Source organism: Podarcis liolepis (genome assembly GCF_965112155.1).
Source record: "Podarcis liolepis genome assembly, chromosome: 2".
Classification (NCBI taxonomy): Eukaryota; Metazoa; Chordata; class Lepidosauria; order Squamata; family Lacertidae; genus Podarcis; species Podarcis liolepis.
In genome coordinates this window covers 121,910,204-121,929,818 of record NC_139555.1, presented here as the reverse complement: position 1 = coordinate 121,929,818, position 19,615 = coordinate 121,910,204, and the positions used below count along the sequence as shown (strand labels likewise).

Below are 19,615 nucleotides of genomic sequence, written 5' to 3'. Positions count from 1 at the left end.
CATCTGCCCCCCTTCTCCACTGGTGTTACCCTGATTTCCTTCCCCAGTAGATGGGCTGCCTCTCTCCCTACTGGGACCCTCTCCGGCATCCCTCTGGAGCCCTCCCTCCGCCTCTGGCTCCGATGGCAGTTCCCTGACATCCACCTCCCCCCCAGGACCCCCTCCACCCCCGGCCCGACCTTCTGATCCAACCTCGTCCCTTTCCTTGGCCGACGATGCGGGGAATCCCCTGAAGGAGCTGTCACCCTCCTCTGAGGATTCAAACCCACTTTCCACCTGCTCCGATCTCTTCCCGTGGGGTGGGCCTCCCAGTCTGATTCTTCTCCCTCTGACACCTCCCCTCCCTTCTCTTCTTAGGCAGGAAAACCCACAAAGTCCTCTTCGTCGTCTGTGGTTCCAAATTCTTCCTCCCAGAATCTCGCTAGTGGTTTGGGTTTATCTGGGAACAGGCTGTGGAACTCTTCCACCAGATACCCGTCATTGATCGCCTCAGTGGGGACCCACGTGTTTTCTGACCTGGGTTCCCCCTCCCAAGCTACCAAGTACTCCACCTGGCGCCCTTGCCACCTTGAATTGAGTATTTCAGTGGCTTGGTTGTGGTGTTCCCTCTCCTCTACCCGTGAGTGGATGGTGACTCCTTCCTCCCGCCCCGGAAATTCCCGCCCCTCCCTGTACGGTGAGAGTAGGGACCTATGGAACACTGGATGTATCTTCATGCTGTCAGGCAACTTGAGCTTGAATGCCACAGTGTTCACCTGCTGTGTTACCTCAAAAGGTCCCAGCTGCCTTGGCTGCAACTTCTTGCACCCTCCCTTTAGGGGTAACTCTTGGGTGGACAACCACACTCGGTCTCCCACCCGTATGGCCTCCCCCTCCCGACGGTGCTTGTCTGCCTGTCTCTTGTAAACTTCCTTGGCCCGCTCCAAGTTCATCTTGAGTTGCTGGTGCAAGGCCTCCATTTCTTCCACAAACTGCTCTGCCGCAGGTACACTCCATCCTTCCTCCCCCCTCCCCAGGAAGACCCTGGGGTGACACCCATAATTGGCCATGAACGGGCTCATTCCCGTGGACACATGTTCAGCGTTATTGTACGCAAATTCAGCCAGCGCTAGTTTCTCTACCCAATCGTTCTGTCTCTCGCTGATGTAGCAGCGTAGGTATTGCTGGAGTATACTGTTCGCTCTTTCTGCTTGCCCGTTGGTTTCCGGGTGGCTCGCCGTCGAGAACCCCACCTCGACCTGCAGCAAGCTCATGAGCTTCCTCCAGAACCGGGAAGTAAATTGTTTCCCGCGGTCTGAGATGACCCCTGAGGGCGCCCCATGCAGCCTGAAGATGTGATCCACAAACAACCTGGCTGTCTCCTCTGCCGTCACCGCATGTGAGCAAGCTATGAAATGGCACATCTTCGTCAGTAGATCGACCACTACCATGACTGCTGTCTTCCCCCTTGCCTTGGGCAAATCTGTCATAAAATCAATGGACACCACCTCCCAGGGTCTTCCCGGTGTGGGTAAGGGTTCCAGTAACCCTGCAGGGGCAGCCCTCTCCCCCTTTGCCCTCTGGCAGTGGTCGCACCCCCGTACATATTCCCGTACATCTTCCCTCACCCTTGGCCACCAGAACTGCCTGGTGACAAGCAGCATGGTTTTGTGCTGTCCAAAGTGCCCAGCTGTTGGGTTGTCATGGAGTTGTTTGAGTACCTTCCCCCTCAAGGTCTCCCCCGGTACATACAGCGCCCCCTTATAATACAGTAGCCCTTCCTTTTCTTCAAACCCTCCATGGTTTTCTCTTCCGTCCCGGAGTTCCCTGGTTTTAGTTTGAGCGAACATGTCATTTCTAGTAAGCCCGGCCAGTTCTCGTTTCCCTACCAATGCTCCCCCCCACACCCATCGGTTCTCGGGGAACACGTGTCGGACCTCCGGCGGTCCCTCTCCTTCCATGTACTCCGACTTCCGGGAGAGAGCATCTGCTCTTACATTTTCCTCTCCCGGCAAGTATCGAATCTCGAAGGAAAACTTGGAGAACTCCTGTGCCCATCGAATCTGTCTCTGGTTGAGTACTCGTGCGGTCCTCCAGTATTCCAAGTTCTTGTGATCCGTACAAACCTGCATCTTGTGCTGCGCCCCTATTAACAGATGTCTCCATCGGCGAAACGCCGCATAGATTGCAAGCAGTTCGTGGTCATACATGTGGCTTGATGATGGCGTCCGGCACATTCTGCTGCGCCACACTGGTCTCCTGTGCTTAGCTCACCGTCAACGTCCTTCAGCAGAGTCTCCGCAGCGGTAGAAACTGTTACAATGTGTGTGTAATAAATCAGACTGTACACAGGCTTGTTGCTTATCTCCAACAGTCTTTAATCGTGTAGCAAAACATCTTAAATCATCCCGGCGAAATAGCACACATTTTTCGCCTCTCGGTCAAACCGAAAGAAGAATCACACACAGAGAAACCACTCCCATATGTGAACATAGCCACGCCTCAGAATGTGAGACGTCACTCAGAACTGTTTAACCCTGTAAGTTCTGATTCTCTTCACACCCCCTCTCGTCTCGCATCCTGATGGAAACTGTGAACACACATCTACAGACCTCTTTGAGTTCAACCCCCTTCCCATTGCCTCTTGCCCCTTTCTGGCATCTGTCTCAGGCAACTGTTGAACCTCCTCAAAACTCCCAGGTTCGCACTGCGCGAAACCAACCCACGCGCTGGTGACCTGAAACCTCTCAGGTGGCACCCCCTTTGTTGTGCGTGCGGATTGTCTGAGCACAGTCTCAGGTGCTCCTTCTGACCCACGGGGCCAGCAAGTGTGTCCTCTACATCAGAAGACTCCCCCTCTTCCTTACTGTGTCTTCGGGCCTTCTGCACTTTGCTAACAGGAGACAAAGGCTCACTCTTGGGCTCTCTTTTAACAACCTGCGGAGAAACCCAACCCTGTTCTTGACCCTGTTCAGAGACCTGGTCCTCAGCAACAGGTTCAGCCTCTGGCTCTCCCTCCTCAGAATCAGACAGACATTCTAAGAGAACGTCAGGACCCTCATTGAGTCTTGACCAACCATTCTGCTCACAGAACTCAGCATGTTTGCTGATCAGAAGCTTGGTCTGATCACCTTCTGGATATGCAAACCTCCACCCCTTCGCCGCAGGCTCATACCCACAGAAGATCATTTTCTGGAACCTCGGATCACCTTCCTTCCATTGAGCCTTTGGCACAAGCACCCAGGCTTCGCAACCAAACACACGGAAGAAATGCACCTGCGTTTTTTTCCGGTGCAACAAGAAAAACAGTGTGTCACCTATAACCGAGTTATAGGACCTATTCATCGTAAAGTTGGCTGCCCTCCAAGCTTCGCTCCAAAAACTGTGAGGCAAACCGGAGTCACACAGTAGAACCTCAGCAGCTTGAGCCAGAGTTCTACTCTTGTGCTCTGCCACGCCCCTCTCCTGAGGAGAAGTAGCACCCGTCACCCTGTGACGTATTCGCTTCTGGCTGAAAAACCTCTGCAGAGCAGACCCAGTGAACTCTGCACCTCGGTCGCTCTTGAACCCCTGAACCTTGGTGGAGAACTGTAGTTCCACTGCCGCAACCCAGTCTTTAATCAGTTGCGCTGCCTCACTTCGCTTCTTCAGCGAGAAGAACCAGCCATTTTGGCTAAAATCATCTGTCAGCGTCAGCACATACCTGGCCCCGCCCAGACTCGGCCTTTGCATGGGACCACAAAGGTCTGTGTGCACAAGCTCAAAAGGTTTTGTGGTTACCCTCTCCCTTCTGGGATAACTGCACCTTTGTACCTTTGCCCTTCTGCATGCCATACAATCTAGGGATTTACCACATGCTTTCAGTTTGCAACCCTTCGTGCATTTGGGCAACTTCTGGACATCTTCCAAACTGCTGTGCGACATTCTCCTGTGCCACAAGTGAACACAAGAATCATGAATGGGAACACTAGCACACTTCGCCTGTGCTGTCTCGGCGTCTCCCTTACCCTCCAGAGGTGTCTCCAGAACAAAGAGGTTGTTCTGACATGCAACACTGACCAATTGTCTCCCACCCCTGGAAATGGAACAGACATTATTTTCAAAGCAAACCTTATAACCCTCCTTTACAAGAACAGATACAGATAAAAGACAACAATGCATCTCTGGCACAACGTAGACTTCCAGCTCACGTGATGGCTGGCTCCTGAGTCAATGACCCAGCGCATCATTCTGTCCTCACTGGAGTTGTTCCGTAGCGTTGCCATGGAGGCAGTTAGGTGATAAGAACCGTCTTCACTCCCTGAGTCACGTCCTCCCTTCGCTTTCCCACGCTGGCCTCCTCTCCTGGACTGGCTGCCATGGAAACCTGGCTGACTGCCATGGGAAGCGACCTTGGAGACATCCTGCCTGGCCTCTCTGGCTCTCCGCGGACAGGAACGACGCAGATGGTCAACAGACTTATAGACAAAACATCGACGAATGGAAAAAGCCTGAACCGTGTCTTCTGCTGGCCTGCCCCCCCCTCTTACAACCGGCAGGGCTCTCTGTGCCAGCTCGGCCCTCTCTTCGCACAGGGCTCCCAGGACGCTTTCCTGCACCCCCTCTGGTGGGTAAAGGGCTCCCAGCACTTGGCCTCTTTCCAGGCTCCTCACACAGACACGTTGCAGCATCCACACAGCCCCCAGACTCAGCAACAGCAACAATAGCAGCAGCAGCAGCAACAGTAACAGTCCCTTCGCCCCCCCGTGGGGACTCCCAGCTCCTCCCAGCTGTGTATCGGCTCTCAAGAGTGTGGCCGGCGCCATCTTGCCTCCCCCCTTCGGATGCAGCCACTTCTCAGCCCTTGCTTCCCACTCCAGCTCCACAAGCTTCTTGGAGTGCTAGCCAAGCGGCCTCTGGCCTTCTTGCACCCAGGACAACAGGCACCAGATGAGCATCCACATTATCTGCCAAAAAAGCAAGCACACTCTTCTCAACTTCACTTTGCAGCTCTCTTAGCCTCTGCTTTCCCAGCTGCCTTCGGTGTTGGCTGGACAACATCCCACAGCCGCTCCCCAACTAATAGCAGCTCCGCTTGAAAGCTCCACTGCAGCCAAGTTTGGCTAGTCAGTTTCTGACATGGCAACTTAAGCTCAAAGCCATGTTCTTGGGGCTGAGCCATTTGCCTTCCTTCCCAGGGCTGAGCCTACTCATGTAACAGCTGCTCCTCCTGGCACCCGGTCTTGGAGATGCGATCCTTCCAGCGAGCTCCGCTGCCTCAAACGTTAGGCAGGACTCCAGCCGCCCCCCCCACACCAGCACGACTTGGCAACAGCTTCCAAAGCTTGGCTGACCTCCCATAACCTGTGGCTTGATGATGGCATCCGGCACATTCTGCTGCGCCACACTGGTCTCCTGTGATTAGCTCACCGTCAGCGTCCTTCAGCAGAGTCTCCGCAGCGGTAGAAACTGTTGCAATGTGTGTGTAATAAATCAGACTGTATGCAGGCTTGTTGCTTATCTCCAACAGTCTTTAATCGTGTAGCAAAACATCTTAAATCATCCCGGCGAAATAGCACACATCTTTCGCCTCTCGGTCAAACCGAAAGAAGAATCACACACAGAGAAACCACTCCCGTATGTGAACATAGCCACGCCTCAGAATGTGAGACGTCACTCAGAACTGTTTAACCCTGTAAGTTCTGATTCTCTTCACAATACACCGTATAGTTTTGCTCCGACTTGCTCAGCTTCCTTGAGAAAAAGGCACACGGCCTCCAGCCCTGCTTGGCCCCTGGCTGCAAAAGTACCCCTCCAATGGCTCAGTCGGACGCGTCGGTCTCCAGCCTCATGGGCTTCTCCAGATCAACGTGCAGGAGCTGCTCTTCCGAAGTGAACGCCTTCTTCAGTCTTTCAAAGGATTGCTGTGCACTTTCTGTCCAGGTGAACTTCTTTTTGCTACTGAGACAATCTGTGATGGGCGCTGTCAAGTGGGCGAAGTTCTTGATGAACTTCCTGTAAAAGTTGCTGAACCCTAGGAACCTCTGCACATCCTTCCAGGTTTTGGGGGCCTTCCATTCCAGCACTGCCTGCACCTTGCTTGGGTCCATAGCTAGGCCCTTGTCTGACAACTTATACGCCAGAAACTCAACCTCTCTGGCATGAAATTGGCATTTTTCCAGCTTGACCCACAACTGGTGCTTCTGCAGTCTTTTTAGCACTTCCCTGATGTCTCTGACATGTTGCTTCTCATTGTCCGAATAGATTAAGACGTCGTCCAAAAAGGCTACGCAGTTCTTGTACAGCAGGGGCCCCAACACGTGGTGCATGAATGCTTGAAAACAGGCGGAGCCCGATTGTAATCCAAATGGCATGACTAAGCACTCAAAAGCCCCCAGGGGGGTGAACATGGTGGTTTTCCATTCGTCCCCCTCCCTTATCCTAATCAAATTGTACGCTCCCCTGAGGTCTAGCTTGGTAAAAAATTTCCCCTGCCTTACCCGTGTTAAAATGTCATCAATCCTGGGCATTGGGAAGGTCACGGGTTCTGACACCATGTTGACGGCCCGGTAATCCACGACTAGCCTGGGCTGATTAGTCTCTTTTTTGTCCACAAAGAACACCGGACTGCCCCCCACCGCCTTTGATTCTCTTATGAACCCCCTCTTCAGGTTCTTGTCAATAAATTGCCGTAACTCCTGCATCTCCCTGTCAGACATGGCATACAGCTTACCCACCGGCAGCTGAGCCCCTGGGAGTAAGTTGATTTGGCAGTCAAAGGGCCTATGGGGGGGTAGTCTATCCGCCTCCCTCTCGCTGAAGACTTCCTTCAGGTCAGCATATTGTGGTGGCACCTCCCCTTTTGGTTCCACAGCCAGCCCAGCCACCCTGGCCACCGCCATCCTTGGGTTCTCCCCCCCCCGACAGTGTTCCAAGCAGTAAGCTGACCCAAAGGTGACTGATCGCTGATGCCATGACACCACTGGATCATGCAGTGCCAGCCAGCTCATCCTCAGTATTATTGGGGGTCCTGCCAGTGTGGCCACGTGAAAGGCAATGGTCTCCGTGTGCCTGGAAACTCTCATTCGCATTGGCGGGGTCTGGTGTGTCACTCCCCCCCCCCGAAGTTCCCTGCCATCGATGGTGGACACTTGCAAGGGAAAATCCAGGGGCAGCATGTGGAGTTGGTGCTCCAGAGCGAAGTCCCTGCTGAAGAAATTGCAGGAGCTGCCTGAATCCAGCAGCCCCTCCACTTTGACTGGAAGCCCATTCGGGAGTTCTAGCACCACTTCTACGGCTATAGCTGCCTTGAGAGGGTCAGGCTGGGGCACTTCTATTGGTTGCTGGCCTGGCTGCTGCCCCCGCTGGTTGGCAGCCAGGCGTTGGCATTTCCCTGCGCCTGCCCTTCCTCCCCCTTCTCCTCACAGCCAGCAGCTCCCACCATCCCTTGCCAGGCCTTTCTTTGAGGGCAGACTCTGGCAAAATGTCCTGGCCGTTGGCAGAGGAAACACTTCTTGGTGTTTTCCAATCCTTCCCCTCCCTCTTGCGACCTTCACTGGAGTTTGAAACCTCGTGCGTGCGCGTGCACCATCTATTTCCATTGGCTCAGCCGCCTGGGAAAGCTGTCTCGGTATTTCAGGAGTCATGGCAACGTTCCCCTCTCACTTCGCGTTTCTCCTGAGCCCGTGCTTCCTACTGCACTCCAATCGCAAGCACAGCCTTGGTCAGCTGATCCATTGACTGTGGGCGGGGCGCGCGGGACAGCTCGTCCTTCACAGTTGGGGACAACCCCTCTTCAAACAACATTTGAATAGGTTCAGAGTCCAGATCCCACCCGAGCCGGTAGATCAGCATCGCAAAGCGTGACCAGTAGTCTCTAACTGACTGGCTCCCCTGCTTGCACCCCATCAGTTCCCGCCGAGTCACACTTTGCTCCACTTCACTGGAATACATCGCATTCATCGCTTGGAAAAATTTCCTAAGGTCCTTCAAGGCGGCATTTTGCATCGCCATTAGAGGCCTGATCCATTCTCTGGCCCCATCCTCCAGATGCCCCACAATGTAGGCGACCCTCTCCCCATCATCAGCAAAGTCATTATGCTGCAGTTCCAAAGCATACTCTATTTCCGTTCGGAACACATTGTAGTCCTGGGGTTTCCCCCCAAACTTGTGTACTAGCCCCGGTACCTTCCTTGCAATGGGGGTGGGTCTGACCTGTGCATCCTGAGTCCGCCTTTCATCCAGCTGCGCCATTAGGAGAGCCACATGCTGTTCCAAATCTCGGTTCCTCTCTACCAGATTTTGCACTCCAGCTGCTTGTTCCGTCTCTCTGGCTTCCCTGGTTTGGCTCATCGTGCTACCTCTCTGGAGCTGTGCACAAGCAACGTCGGAGACTGTCGGATTGCTGTAATGGTTCTAGGGGTTGCTTGTGTGTAAGTTGCCGCCACTCCTGGCTAGGTTACCTGGTTGAACCCTTTCTGTCTGGACAGCCTTTCACTTCGTGACTGTCTCAGTCGCTGGCAGTTCCAACAGTGGGCATTTCTTGAACCTCTTCCAGCATAGAAGTTCTTTGATGCCAAGTCTCCTCCTACTCTCCTTGCGCGGAAGTCTTCTGTGCAGGGAGGGTGTGGGCAGAGGCGCACCCGTGCTCTCCCCGCTGGTCTCCGGTGAAGAGTCCTGGAGCCTCCTCTCCAATTCCCCCATCTGCCCCCCTTCTCCACTGGTGTTACCCTGATTTCCTTCCCCAGCAGATGGGCTGCCTATCTCCCTACTGGGACCCTCTCCGGCATCCCTCTGGAGCCCTCCCTCCGCCTCTGGCTCCAATGGCAGTTCCCTGACAAATACATATGGAAATTAAAAAGAAAATAAAGGGAAGGTGGAGGATGAACGATGAGATATGGAGAGACGACCAATGGGTGACGCAAGCAAAAATCAAGTTAGCGGAATTTTTTGAGATAAATGGGAAACAAAATACAGATATAAATGTAGTTTGGGACGCAAGTAAAGCGTACATGAGGGGTCTTGGAATACAACAAATGGCTAGGCTGAAGAAGATAAAATACAATAATATCCAAGAGCTAACTAAACAGATAAGAATTAATGAAAAAGAGTTGATCAAAAATCCAAAAAGTCATGAAATATTACAAAAAATAAAGATATTACAATCCCATATCTCTAGTATATTAAATAAGGAAGTAGAAAATAAAATTAAATGGGCAGAACAAAGGTATTTTGAGTCCGCCAATAAGCCCAGTAAGTTGTTAGCATGGATGATAAAGGAAAAGCAAACAAAAAAAGTTATAAATAAAATTTTGGACCAAGGGGAGGAAATAACAGACCCAGTAAAAATAAAAATAAAATTCTTAAACTTTTATAAAGATTTGTATAAACAAGAACAATTAGAGGTTAATAAAATGGAACAGTATTTACAACAAAATAAATTACCAAGAATTGAAAAAGAAGAAGTTGAGGCCCTAAACTCCAATATAGAAATAGATGAAATAGCACAAGTAATAAAAAAAATGAAGAGCGGCAAATCGCCAGGTCTTGACGGAATTACATTAATGTACAATAAGAATCTGGAAGAAGTAATCCTCCCTATATTACAAAGAATAATTAATAACATACTGGGTGGGAAAGATATACCACAATCATGGAAAGAAGCACTGATCACTCTAATCCCAAAACAGGGAGTGGAGTTGACGGACATGAAAAATTATAGACCAATCTCCCTGTTGAATACAGACTATAAAATCTATGCTGGGGTGATGGCTAATAGATTAAAAAAGACTCTAAACAAAATAATCAGCAGAGACCAGGCGGGCTTCTTACCAGATAGACATATAAAAGACAATACCAGAATAATAATTGACCTGTTGGAGTATGTGGAAATGAAACCAAGTAAAAAGATGGCCATGTTGATGCAGAAAAAGCTTTTGATAGAGTATCATGGAATTTCCTATTGGAAACTTTCAAAGGTCTGGACATAGGAGAGAAAATAATTAATGGAATTAGGGCGATATATGATAACCAAAAAGCAAAATTGCTAATAAATAACGAGATCACCGAAGAGTTCAGCATCGAAAGGGGGACAAGACAGGGGTGCCCTCTCTCCCCACTTCTTTTTATTGCCACCTTGGAACCACTTTTAATAGCAATAAGAAACTATAAAAATATAAGAGGAATTAACCTAGGAACTCGATACTACAAAATTAAAACCTTTGCCGATGATGTAATCGTAACCACTGAAAACCCAGTGGAAAGTATCCAAAAAACGCTTGCACAATTGGAAGAATTTGAGAAAGTCTCTGGGTTCAAACTGAATAAAGGAAAATCCAAATTATTAACGAAAAATTTACGTAAGTTGGAACAAGAGGAACTGGAAAATACAACAGGTTTAAAGGTAGCCAATAAGGTAAATTATTTGGGGGTTTGGATCACCAATAAGAATATAAACTTATATAAGGACAATTATGAGAAGAAGTGGAAGGAAATAAAAAAAGAACTAGAGACTTGGGGAAAATTGAATTTGTTCCTGTGGGGGAGAATATCCACAGTTAAAATGATGGTATTGCCAAAGATGATTTTTATGTTCCAAACAATTCCTATAATTAGAGGCGTAAAGTGTTTTAAGGAATGGCAGAAAGACCTTGCCAAGTTTATTTGGCAAGGGAAAAAACCACCCATAAAATGTAAGCTACTAACAGAGTTGAAGGAAAAAGGAGGCTTCGCGGTCCCTGACCTTAAACTGTACTTTGAGGCAGCATGTTGGACATTAGGACTGGATATTAATTAAAAACACGGAAGTCCTAGATCTGGAGGGATGGGATATTGTGTACGGGTGGCATGGCTACATAGGCTATGACAAGGTTAAATCCCACAAAGGATTTTTAAATAATATTGTGAGAAGGGCATTATATGAAGTATGGGAGAGGAGTAAAAAATCAGTAGTAACCAAAACACCATGATGGCTGTCACAAATGGAATCTGTGTCGGTTCACAGGATAAATATGAACAGTGATTGGCTAACATATAAGGATTTAGTAGAGGAAACAAGCAGTGATCCGAAAATAAAGGACCTAAGCGAATTGAAACAGAAGGGAATAACCTGGCTGCAGTATTATCAATTAAAAGCCGCCCTTGAAAAGGACAAAAGAACCAAAGGATTTGACAAAAAAAATCCTATCTGGAGAAGGATATTTTATATAATAATCAAAAGACACTTTCTAAAATGTACAAACTACTTTTGAATTGGCAAAGAAAGGAGGAAGATATCAAAGAAATTATAGTAAAATGGGAGAGGGACCTGGGACATACGATCAAACCCAATATTTGGAATGAATTATGGACTAAAAATATAAAATTCACGGCTTGTTTCCTTATAAGGGAAAATCTTATGAAAATGTATTATAGGTGGTACCTGTAAAACTTGCAAAAATAAAAAAATCAAACAATAACAAGTGCTGGCGATGTAAGGAACAGATAGGAACATACTACCATATGTGGTGGTCCTGTCTAGAGATACAAAGATTTTGGAACATGATTTATGAAGAGATAAAGAGATTGATAAAAACTACATTTAGCAAGAAACTGGAAGAATTTTTATTCGGAATGGTTTCAGATAATATTCCCAAAAACAAAACTAGGCTATTTATGTATGCAACGTCGGCAGCAAGGGTTATAGTGGCAAAACACTGGAAAGATAAAAATACACCCACTAAAGAGGAATGGGTAGTCAAATTGTGCGAGTACTTGGAGCTCGCAAAGCTGACAGATGCAATAAGAGATAAACCAAAAAAATTGGTGAAAGAAGAATGGGAATGTTTAAATAATTATTTAGGGGACAAGGGCTCAGCAAGAAAGATCTGGCTATGTTTAGAATGATACTGCATAGAGAAATGCTCCCTGTAACCAAGATGAGGGATTCCTTTGGAATGCAGATAGAGAGAATCGATAAGAATAATGATCTCTTGTGAGCTTGACGGAAGTGTACAATAGATGAGCTTTCCTGCTTTGGCTCAGCTTCCTTTTTCTTTTTTCTTTCTTTTTTCTATTTTCTCTTTTCTTTTATCTTTCCTATAGTTGCTTATGTTCTGTGTCATGTACTTCGATATTTTTTGTAGTTTTGTAAGGTTTTTTTTATTACTATTAAGGAATTTTCCTTTGTAATTTTGGTTGTCTATATTTATATATACCTGTTTAAAGCAAAATAAAAGTTAAAAAAGAAAAAAAAGAAAAAGAAAGGAGCTCTGTCTTCCCCAGGGCTGTTGGCTTTGCTCACTATTGGGCTGAAAAGTCACAGAGAGCAGCGAGTCCAGGATTTCTTCCCCCTCAAGAGAGGAACCAGGATCAGTCTGAGCTGCCCTCAGTGCATGACTTGCAACTTCGAAGGATCTGAATGAATCCCACCATTGGGGACCTGGTGAAATTTGCCCCTCAGCCTAGAGGCAGCTTCCTGGGACAATCTTGGAACCACAAGTTGTCATGTTTGAGTAGTGTTAGAGCTTTTCAAGATGACAATTTAATTTGTACCCAGCCCTCCATCCCAAAGGAGTCTGCTTTTGCAAGCAAAGGATAAAACATCTAAAAACAGTTCCAGCATAGACACTGACTGGGGAAGATGCCAAGGCAGGTTGAGGAAATCCCATTTATTCACAGTTATTTTTAATTTCTGCAGATGTGAGGAGATTCTGACTAGGTTGCCCCTTGGGTCCCTGCTCCTCTGCTCTTAAAAAATACAGGATTCCTCCAGGCTCATGTTGTGGATGTCTCTCTGTTAACCCCAATGCGGCCCTTTTTGCAGAGGCTCCGGTGGTGAAGGTGACCAGGAAGGCAGACTATGACGGCCTGGAGACCCTCGTTTGCCAAGTCCACGGCTTCTACCCCAAGGAGATTGAGGCCAACTGGGTGAAGGACGGGGAGGTCTGGCAGGAGGGCACCCTCCGAGGATTGGTCGCCCCCAACTCGGACGGGACCTACTATCTCTTGCTCAGTGTCCAGATCGACCCCGAGGAGAGGGAGCGCTTCCGGTGCCGCGTGGAGCACGACAGCCTGGAGAAGCCTCTGGACGTGGCCTGGGAGAAGGAGCCTGGTGAGAGAGAGACAGACAGACAGACAGGAGGGGAAGGGGTGGGCTCTGGGAGGGGGGTTTCTACCCAACTCCTCCCTTCAGCAGCAGCACAGCTCAGATGGGGAACCCCAGTTGGATCCTGTCTGTGTCTCTGGAGGGAAGCAGCTGAATCGGAATCTGTAGATTTCAGCAGAGATGCAGCCTTTTCTGGCAATGTCTCATAGGCCTTGAACTCAAATTGGATGTCATAGGTAAAAACTGGCCGTCACCTTTTTGCCTTTAAGCCCAAGTAGTTGTGATGTCAAAGAATGTGGGCACATATTTTACTTCTTCAAAATCAAACAGTCACTACGACTGAAAAAGGGGCAACGAACTCAAAAGAGAGAGTCCCAGACTGGCTGCACTTTACAGTGAAAAAGATTCTCACTCGCTCTTCCTCACAAGCACGCTCAGCTAGAAATCCTCCTGGGCTCATAGCTCAGCACCTCCACTCAAATCTCCTGCTTGAGGCCTTGGGGAGCTGCTGCTGCCAGTCTGAATAAAAATGTCTCTTGTCTCCTTTCAGTCAACCTGGGGCTCATTGTGGGAGCCATTCTGGGTGTCATGGCGGCCATCCTGCTGGTCTCTGGGATCATCTTCTTCATCCGCAGTAAGTAAACCCTGGATGCGTTTGCTGCCTCTCCTGTGTCCTTCTGTTTTGGCCTCCGACTGGGAATGTGCTAGTGGAGCTTTCTGGAAACTGCTACTGGCATCCCTACAGAGACCCCTCCCCATAAAACACCCTTGGAACATGAATCAAAAGTCATAGTAATCATTGCTTTGTGCTCTGTGCTCAAGAAATTCACTTTTCACCTGAAGTTTTAATCAATCCTAAACCAATTGCAAACATGCACTAGATTATGGAGAAAGCTAGAGAGTTCCAGAAAGACATCTACTTCTGCTTCATTGACTATGCAAAAGCCTTTGACTGTGTCGACCACAGTAAACTATGGCAAGTTATTAAAGAAATGGGAGTGCCTGATCACCTCATCTGTCTCCTGATAAATCTCTACATGGGACAAGAAGCTACAGTTAGAACTGGATATGGAACAACTGATTGGTTCAAAATTGGGAAAGAAGTACAAGGCTGTATATTGTCTCCCTGCTTATATGCAGAATTCATCATGCGAAAGGCTGGGCTGGATGAATCCCAAGCCGGAATTAAGATTGCCGGAGGAAATATCAACAACCTCAGATATGCAGATGACACAACCTTGATGGCAGAAAGTGAGGAGGAATTATAGAACCTTTTAATGAGGGTGAAAGAGGAGAGCGCAAAATATGGTCTGAAGCTCAACATCAAAAAACTAAGATCATGGCCACTGGTCCCATCACCTCCTGGCAAATAGAGGGGGAAGAAATGGAGGCAGTGAGAGATTTTACTTTTTTGGGCTCCGTGATCACTGCAGATGGTGACAACAGTCACGAAATTAAAAGACTCCTGCTTCTTGGAAGAAAAGCAATGACAAACCTAGACAGCATCCTAAAAAGCAGAGACACCACCTTGCCAAACAAAGGTCCGTATAGTTAAACCTATGGTTTTCCCGGTAGTGATGTATGGAAGTGAGAGCTGGACCATAAAGAAGGCTGATCGCCGAAGAATTGATGCTTTTGAATTATGGTGCTGGAGGAGACTCTTGAGAGTCCCATGGACTGCAAGAAGATCAAACCTATCCATTCTTAAGGAAATCAGCCCTGAGTGCTCACTGGAAGGACAGATCCTGAAGCTGAGGCTCCAATACTTTGGCCACCTCATGAGAAGAGAAGACTCCCTGGAAAAGACCCTGATGTTGGGAAAGATGGAGGGCACAAGGAGAAGGGGACGACGGAGGACGAGATGGTTGGACAGTGTTCTCGAAGCTACAAACATGAGTTTGACCAAACTGCGGGAGGCAGTGGAAGACAGGAGTGCCTGGCGTGCTCTGGTCCATGGGGTCACGAAGAGGCGGACACGACTAAACAACAACAACAACAAAACCTTCATTCCTTACAAATCTTTAGGTGGCAGGCAAAAACATTTGTTTATAACCAGGCCTTTGGCCTTTTAAATGTGTTTGTGGGAGCAGAGTTACTGGTTTGTTTTTGCTTTATTGTGTATTTTGTGCTCTCATTTCGTATTTTTATGTTGCAAACTGCCCTGCCATCTTCATTAAATGAATAAATAAATATTGAGCTGGGAGGCTGCTGTATTGAATTGAATAGGACTTTCTTCTGAGTAGACTTGCCTAGAATTGCACTGTTCATTATCTCTTCCTTCCCCCCTCTCTGGGCAAATTTGAGGATTCGGGGTCTGCTGGGAGTGAAATAATAATCCGAAAATGAATAAGTGATGGATTGGATAATGTTTCCTTCCACCCTCTTGGAATTTGTTTTTTTTTTTATAATAATTTTTATTAATTTTCCAAACATATAATAAAACAAATAACAAAACAAACCCTACAAGACATACAAACAAATAAACATGTATAATTTCTTAAACTTATTTTCAAAACCTTCTTTCCCGGACTTCCCCATACCTCCCTTTTTCTGCATCCTTATATTAACCCTTTCTCAGCAACCCTTCGTTCAGTTAATTCGCTCATTTTCGTTATGCATTCTTTAAGATTATGATTTACAGCTGCAATTCTCTATTTCTTATAACCATAACATCTCAGCCATCATCAATTTTACAACAGTCTTTGAGATATTTTTTAAATTTCTTCCCGTCTTCTTCCACCGTCTCTCTCCCCTGGTCACGGACTCTGCCGGTCATCTCAGCCATTCCCATATACTCGATCACCTTCGCTTGCCATTCTTCCAGAGTAGGTAGCTGCTGCATCTTCCAATACTTTGCCAGAAGAATTCTTGCTGCTGTGGTAGCATACATAAAAAATGTTTTGTCCTTCCTTGGCACCAATTGGCCCACCATACCCAGAAGAAAGGCCTCTGGCTTTTTCAGAAATGTCCATTTAAGGACCTTTTTGATTTCATTATAGATCATTTCCCAGTAGGCCTTTACCTTCGGGAAGGTCCACCAAAGGTGATAGAAGGTACCTTCCGTCTCATTACATTTCCAACATTTGTTACTGGGCAGATGGTAAATTTTTGCAAGTTTGACTGGGGTCATGTACCACCTATAGATCATTTTCATTATATTCTCTCTTAATACATTACAAGCTGTAAACTTAATACCTGTATTCCATAACTGTTCCCAGTCATCAAACATTATGTCATGACCTATGTCTTGTGCCCATTTAATCATGGCTGGTTTTACTACTTGATCTTGTGTATTCCACTTCAGCAGCAAATTGTACATTCTCGACAAGTTCTTAGTATTGGGTTCTAACAGTTCTGTTTCTAATTTCGACCTCTCCATCTGGAAACCTATTTTCCTGTCCTGTTTAAATACCTCGTTTATCTGGCGGTAGTGCAACCAGTCTCGCACCTTAGACTTTAATTTGTCAAAACTCTGCAATTTAACTCTTTCACCATCTTGTTCTAAAATTTCACAATATTTTGGCCATTTGGACTCCATATTTAGTTTTTTTATCTCTTTAGCCTCCATTGGTGATAACCACCTAGGGGTTTTACTTTCCAGCAAATCTTTATATCTTATCCAAACATTATACAGTGCTTTCCTCACAATATGGTTTTTAAAGCCTTTATGCGATTTTACCTTGTCATACCATATGTATGCATGCCAGCCAAATCTATTATCATACCCTTCCAGATCCAAAATGTCTGTATTCTCAAGAAGTAGCCATTGTTTCAGCCAGCAAAAAGCTGCCGATTCATAATAAAGTCTCAAGTCCGGCAGGGCAAAACCCCCTCTATCTTTTGCATCAGTTAAAATCTTAAAGTTTATTCTGGGCTTTTTGCCCTGCCAGACAAATTTTGATATGTCTTTTTGCCACCTCTTGAAACAGTCCATCTTATCCAAGATCTGGAGTGTCTGGAATAAAAACAACATCCTAGGCAATACATTCATCTTGATGACAGCAATTCGGCCTAACAAGGAAAGTTTCAATCTTGACCATATTTCTAGATCTTTCTTCACCTCTGTCCAACATTTATCATAATTGTCTTTAAATAGGTTTACATTTTTAGAAGTCAAGTTCACACCCAGATATTTCACCTTTTTTGTTATTGTTAAACCTGTTTCCCTCTGAAACTTGTCTTTTTCTGCCATTGTTAGATTTTTCTCTAACACTTTGGTTTTTTGCATATTCAGTTTAAATCCTGCTACTTGACCAAATTTCTCAATTAGTTCTAAGACTCTTTTAGTACTAGTCTCTGGCTGTTGCAAAGTCAGTACCAAATCATCTGCAAACGCCCTTAATTTGTAGTCTTTTGCTCCGAGCTGAACACCTTTAACCAATTGGTCCCCTCTAATCATGTTCAGCAAGACCTCCAGGACTGTTATGAAAAGTAAGGGTGATATTGGGCATCCCTGTCGTGTACCTTTTTCTATAGGAATCTCTTCCGTTACCACATTGTTAACGATCAACTTTGCTTTTTGCTTAGAATATATAGCACCTATACCGTTTTCAAATCTTTGGCCTACCCCCATCCCTTGGAGATTCTTCTTCATAAAGGTCCAACCAATGTTATCAAAGGCTTTCTCCGCATCCACAAAAATTATCACTGCCTTTCTATTAATGTTAACTTCCAACAACTCTAAAATGTCTATAATGTTCCTTACATTGTCTGACATATGTCTCCCTGGGAGAAAGCCTGTTTGGTCCTTATGAATCTCCTGCACCAAAACTCTCTTCAATCTTTTTGCTAGAATGTCTGCAAAGATTTTGTAATCCACATTGAGTAATGATATAGGGCGGTAGTTTTTGACCTGGTTCTTTTCAGTCTCTGTTTTCGGTATAAGTGAAATAAAAGCTTCTTTCCACGATTCGGGTGCCTTTTTCCCTTCCAAAATTTCATTACAAACTTCCTTCAGTGGTTGTATTAACCAATCCTTCAGTGCCTTGTAATATCTAGCAGTCAAACCATCTGGGCCTGGAGATTTTCCCAGTTTCATCTTCTGAATGGCGTCCTCTATTTCTTGTCCTGTTATTTTCTCATTCAAAATTCTTTTACTTTGATCTGAGATCTTTGGTAATCCATGTTTTTGAATAAATTCTTCTATTTCCTGCTCATTAATCGGCCCTTGTGCATATAGTTTCCTAAAAAAACTTTGAAAACAGTTATTTATCTCATTTGGTTTGTGGATAATTTTTCCTTCCATTTCCAAACTTGTCACAGTGTTCAATTTTTGTCTCTTTTTCAATTGCCATGACAAGAGTTTCCCACATTTGTCTGCCGATTCAAATGTTCTTTGTCTCATTTGCTTTATCTTCCATTCTATCTCTTGATTCATCAGTTCCATATATTGTGACTGATAATACTTTATTTCTCTCAAAATCTCATGAGACTTTGGTTTGGACCTCAATTTCTTTTCGGCTTCTTTTATCTTTTCCAAAAGTTTATCTTTTCTCTCATTCTGTTTTTTCCTCTTTATGGAGTTTTGTTGTATTAGGAAACCTCGCATCACGGCCTTGCTAGCGTCCCAAATTGTTCTTTTTTCCACATCAGTTCTCAAATTTATTTCAAAATAGTCTTTCAGTGCTTTTTGGGCCTTTTTGTAGATTTCTTCATCTCTAAATAGGGCGTCATTCATCCTCCATCTGAAGGTTCCAGTTGTTGTTAGTTTCATCTCTATCTTCACTGCGTTATGGTCGGAGCAAATCTTTGGGCAAATTTCTGCTTTTTTTATCTTCGGTGCCATGCAACTAGTTACCCAAATTTGGTCAATCCTTGTCCAGGTCATCTTTGCTTCAGAAAAGAAAGTTCCCTCCCTCTCCAGAGGGTTCTTTACTCTCCAGATGTCAATCAGATCCAGTGTTTCAGTCATTTCAAAAAAGGTCTTTGGAAGTCTCCCATCATTGGAGATTGTCTGTCTCTGTGCCTTATCCATATTGGTGGAAACAACACCATTCATGTCTCCCATCATTATAATTTTAAAGTCCAAATAGTCCATTAAAGTCTCATGCAACTTCTTGAAGAATTCCGCCTTCCCCTCATTTGGTGCGTATATTCCCAATATCATAATTTTTTCTCCTTGTACTTGTATTTCTATTGCCAGGTATCTTCCTTGTTCGTCTTTAAAGATCATTTTAGGAGCCAATTTCTCTTTTGCATAAATCACAACACCTCTTTTTTTAACTTTATCTGATGAGATGAATTCTTGTCCAAGCCTCTTATTTATAAGTAGTTTCCTGTGTATCCTGGTCACATGCGTTTCTTGCAAACAAATTAAGTCCAATTGTTCTCTTTTCAAAATATGAAAGACTTGGCGCCTCTTCCTGGGGAGGTTTAGACCATTACAATTCCAACTAAGAAGTTGCAGAGACATTTTGGTGCTATGTACCTACTCCTCCAACTGCTCCAAGTTTTTGTTCCTCCTCCGATGGTGGTAAAAGTCCAAATGAGAGATTTGCAATATCTGTCGGTTCTTTCTCCGCTGTTGTGTCTACTGTTCCTTTCTGTAGATCCTCCTGGTTTCTTTCCAAAAAC

General features: G+C 45.9%; 1 protein-coding gene and 1 long non-coding RNA gene across 3 annotated transcripts in view; one reads left to right on the top strand and one right to left on the bottom strand.

Moving 5' to 3' along the window:
- LOC310702041 overlaps positions 1-19,615 on the bottom strand; it is a 257,327-nt gene that overhangs the window by 37,087 nt on the left and 200,625 nt on the right. The window lies entirely within an intron of this gene.
- The window catches only part of LOC310701772 (major histocompatibility complex class I-related gene protein-like), a 139,620-nt gene that overhangs the window by 22,775 nt on the left and 97,230 nt on the right, over positions 1-19,615 (top strand). For both annotated transcript variants that reach the window (XR_014523100.1, XM_083493123.1), the window contains exons 4-5: positions 12,761-13,048; positions 13,593-13,676. Coding sequence is in view for 1 of the 2 variants with exons in the window: in XM_083493123.1 (XP_083349249.1) it covers positions 12,761-13,048; positions 13,593-13,676 (372 nt within the window). In the remaining variant the exon portion in view is untranslated. The remainder of the gene's footprint in view (positions 1-12,760; positions 13,049-13,592; positions 13,677-19,615) is intronic.